Source organism: Geospiza fortis, unplaced genomic scaffold, assembly GCF_000277835.1.
Source record: "Geospiza fortis unplaced genomic scaffold, GeoFor_1.0 scaffold3494, whole genome shotgun sequence".
Classification (NCBI taxonomy): Eukaryota; Metazoa; Chordata; class Aves; order Passeriformes; family Thraupidae; genus Geospiza; species Geospiza fortis.
Window position 1 is genome coordinate 35,701 of NW_005054909.1, and position 2,158 is coordinate 37,858.

Consider the following 2,158-nt stretch of genomic DNA (forward strand, 5'->3'; position numbering starts at 1 on the left):
GCGCCGGTGGCCGAGGGGAAGGCAGCGTCGGCCGCCCGGCGCTGCTGGTCGAAGCCCTCGATCTTGGGCTGGAACTTCTCACGGTACTCGAGGCCGATGCGCTTGGTCTTGTCGACGCCGAGGGCAGGCAGCGGCGCCTGGCCCGTGCCCTTCTTCTGCACGTTGGTGGAGAGCTCCACGTTCACCCGGCGCCCCTTCACCTCCTTCCCATTTAGGTTTTCGATGGCAACTTTAGCATCGGCTTCGTTCTCCATGTGCACAAAGGCATAGTCTGACAAAGCAGCAGAGAGAGCAGTGAGGGGAGAAAACACAACTCGTTACAGGAGCCGGCGCTAATGAGCCGTGCGGCGGCAGCGGGACGGGCGCAGGACGGGCGCTGCTGGCCCCGGGACGGTGCTGCCGGCCCCGCTCGCCGGAGAAGACATGACCACCACCATCGGCTCTGCCCCGCACTCGTTTGGTCACAGCCCACCCAGCATCCCCCAGCTCACAGTCTCCCCCAGCCCGCCCGGCTCCCTCCGTGTCCCCCCAGGCTCTGCCTCCTGTGCCCCCTCCCAGCCCTCCCTGGCACTTGGGGACCAAGGGCCCGGGCCGGGCTGGCAGTGCCAGCACCGTGGGCTCAGTGGGACGTCCTGGCAGTGAGCGGAGCAAAGCTGAGAGAACCGGCGCCAGCACAGAGAGCGGGACAGGGACAGAGGAAGGGGGGAGAAAGGGGGGAGAGGAAGAGGAGACAGAAAAAGACAAGGACAGAAGGGAACAGGGACTTAAGACACAGAAGAAGAGGAGGGAAGGAAGGAGGGAGGGAAGGAAGGGCCTGAGCACCCCCAGTGAGTGCCCAGCCATGGCGAGGTGCCAGTGCCACACGGCACAACCATGGCTCAGCAGCGCAGAGGCGTCTGAGGACAGCGAGGAGCAGGGAAGCAGGACCTGGTGGCAGCTCTGGTGGCTGCCTGTGGCACTTGGCACAGCAGCTTTGGGGGCTGGATGCCCCCATGGTGGTTGGGGGGTCACCCCCGTGGCACGACGGGTCCGGGGCCGGCACAGGGCAGGAGGGCAGCGACCCCGTGGTGTTTCCCTGCAGTCACAGACCGAGACCACCGGAACCAGTGACAACCCACCCAAGGGTGTGTGGTGTGCTGGGAGCATCACTGGCCAAGCAAACCCATCCCAGACCTCTGAGCATCAGTGCCATATCACCCTCTCCTTTGTCCCCCCAGTACCATCCCAGCCCCCTGGCTCCTGTCCCACATCCACATGTCCCACTCTGGAAGCCCAAAGAGGGGATGTCCCCTCCATGTCGCCCCCAGCCCTGCTGCCACCCCCTGGAGGTGGCCATGGCACCCCCAAACCCGAAGGGACGCGGGGCAGGTTCTGCCAGGCTGTGCTGGTGGCTGTGACCTGGGACGAGAGAGCAGAGGAACAACGTCCCCCTCCTGTGGGCAGGGGCACACGGGCACTGTGGGGACATCACCGGGACTCCAGGGTCGGGTGAGAAGGGACAAGATGACAGCAGGGTCAGGAGAGGGATGTGGAGTGACACTTGTCAGTCCATCAGTGTGACACAGGTGACAGTTGAGTTGGGGGTGACCTCACCAGGCTGTGCTGGGGGTCCCCAGTGTGAAGCCATTGAGCCCCTCAGGGGTTTCACGGGGTGTTCTGTGCATGTCCCAGCTCGATGGCTGAGCGTGTCTGTGGAGGCCAGACCGTGGCCTGGGGATGATTTGGTCAGAAGTGGCAGCAGCAGGCAGGGGTCACCTCTCCAGGACTGGGGGTGGTGATGGCACAGAACAAAGCTGCCAGGAAGGGGGTTATGGGGGTGTTCAGGAGTGTGGGGAGCCCACCTGGGCCACTTGAGGATGAGGAGGTTGGTTAGAGAAGGGATAATGTGGAGATTGAGGGGGCTGGGGAGCCCACACGGGCTCATATGGCCCCGCCTGGGGTTTGGGGAGGCGATTGCAGAGCACGAGGCCGGCTGGAGGAAGGTTATCGGGGGAGTTACGGAGTCAGGGGCACCCACAGGAGCTGGCACAGCCCCACCTGAGCCTGGGGGAGGCGATCGAAGACACGTGGTTGCCAGAGGGGGGGGTTAAGGGGTCTGGACCGCCCACACAGGCCCGCACCGCCCCGGCCGGGGCGGGCGGAGGCGATGGAGCCGGAC

General features: G+C 65.2%; 1 protein-coding gene across 1 annotated transcript in view; it reads right to left on the reverse strand.

The window, feature by feature from the left end:
- Positions 1–511, reverse strand: part of LOC106632127 — a 2,881-nt gene extending 2,370 nt beyond the window's left edge. The window contains exon 1 of the mRNA XM_014311503.2: positions 3–511. Coding sequence (XP_014166978.1) covers positions 3–254 — 252 coding nt within the window. The 5' untranslated portion in view covers positions 255–511. The remainder of the gene's footprint in view (positions 1–2) is intronic.
- Between the last annotated feature and the right edge of the window lie 1,647 nt (positions 512–2,158).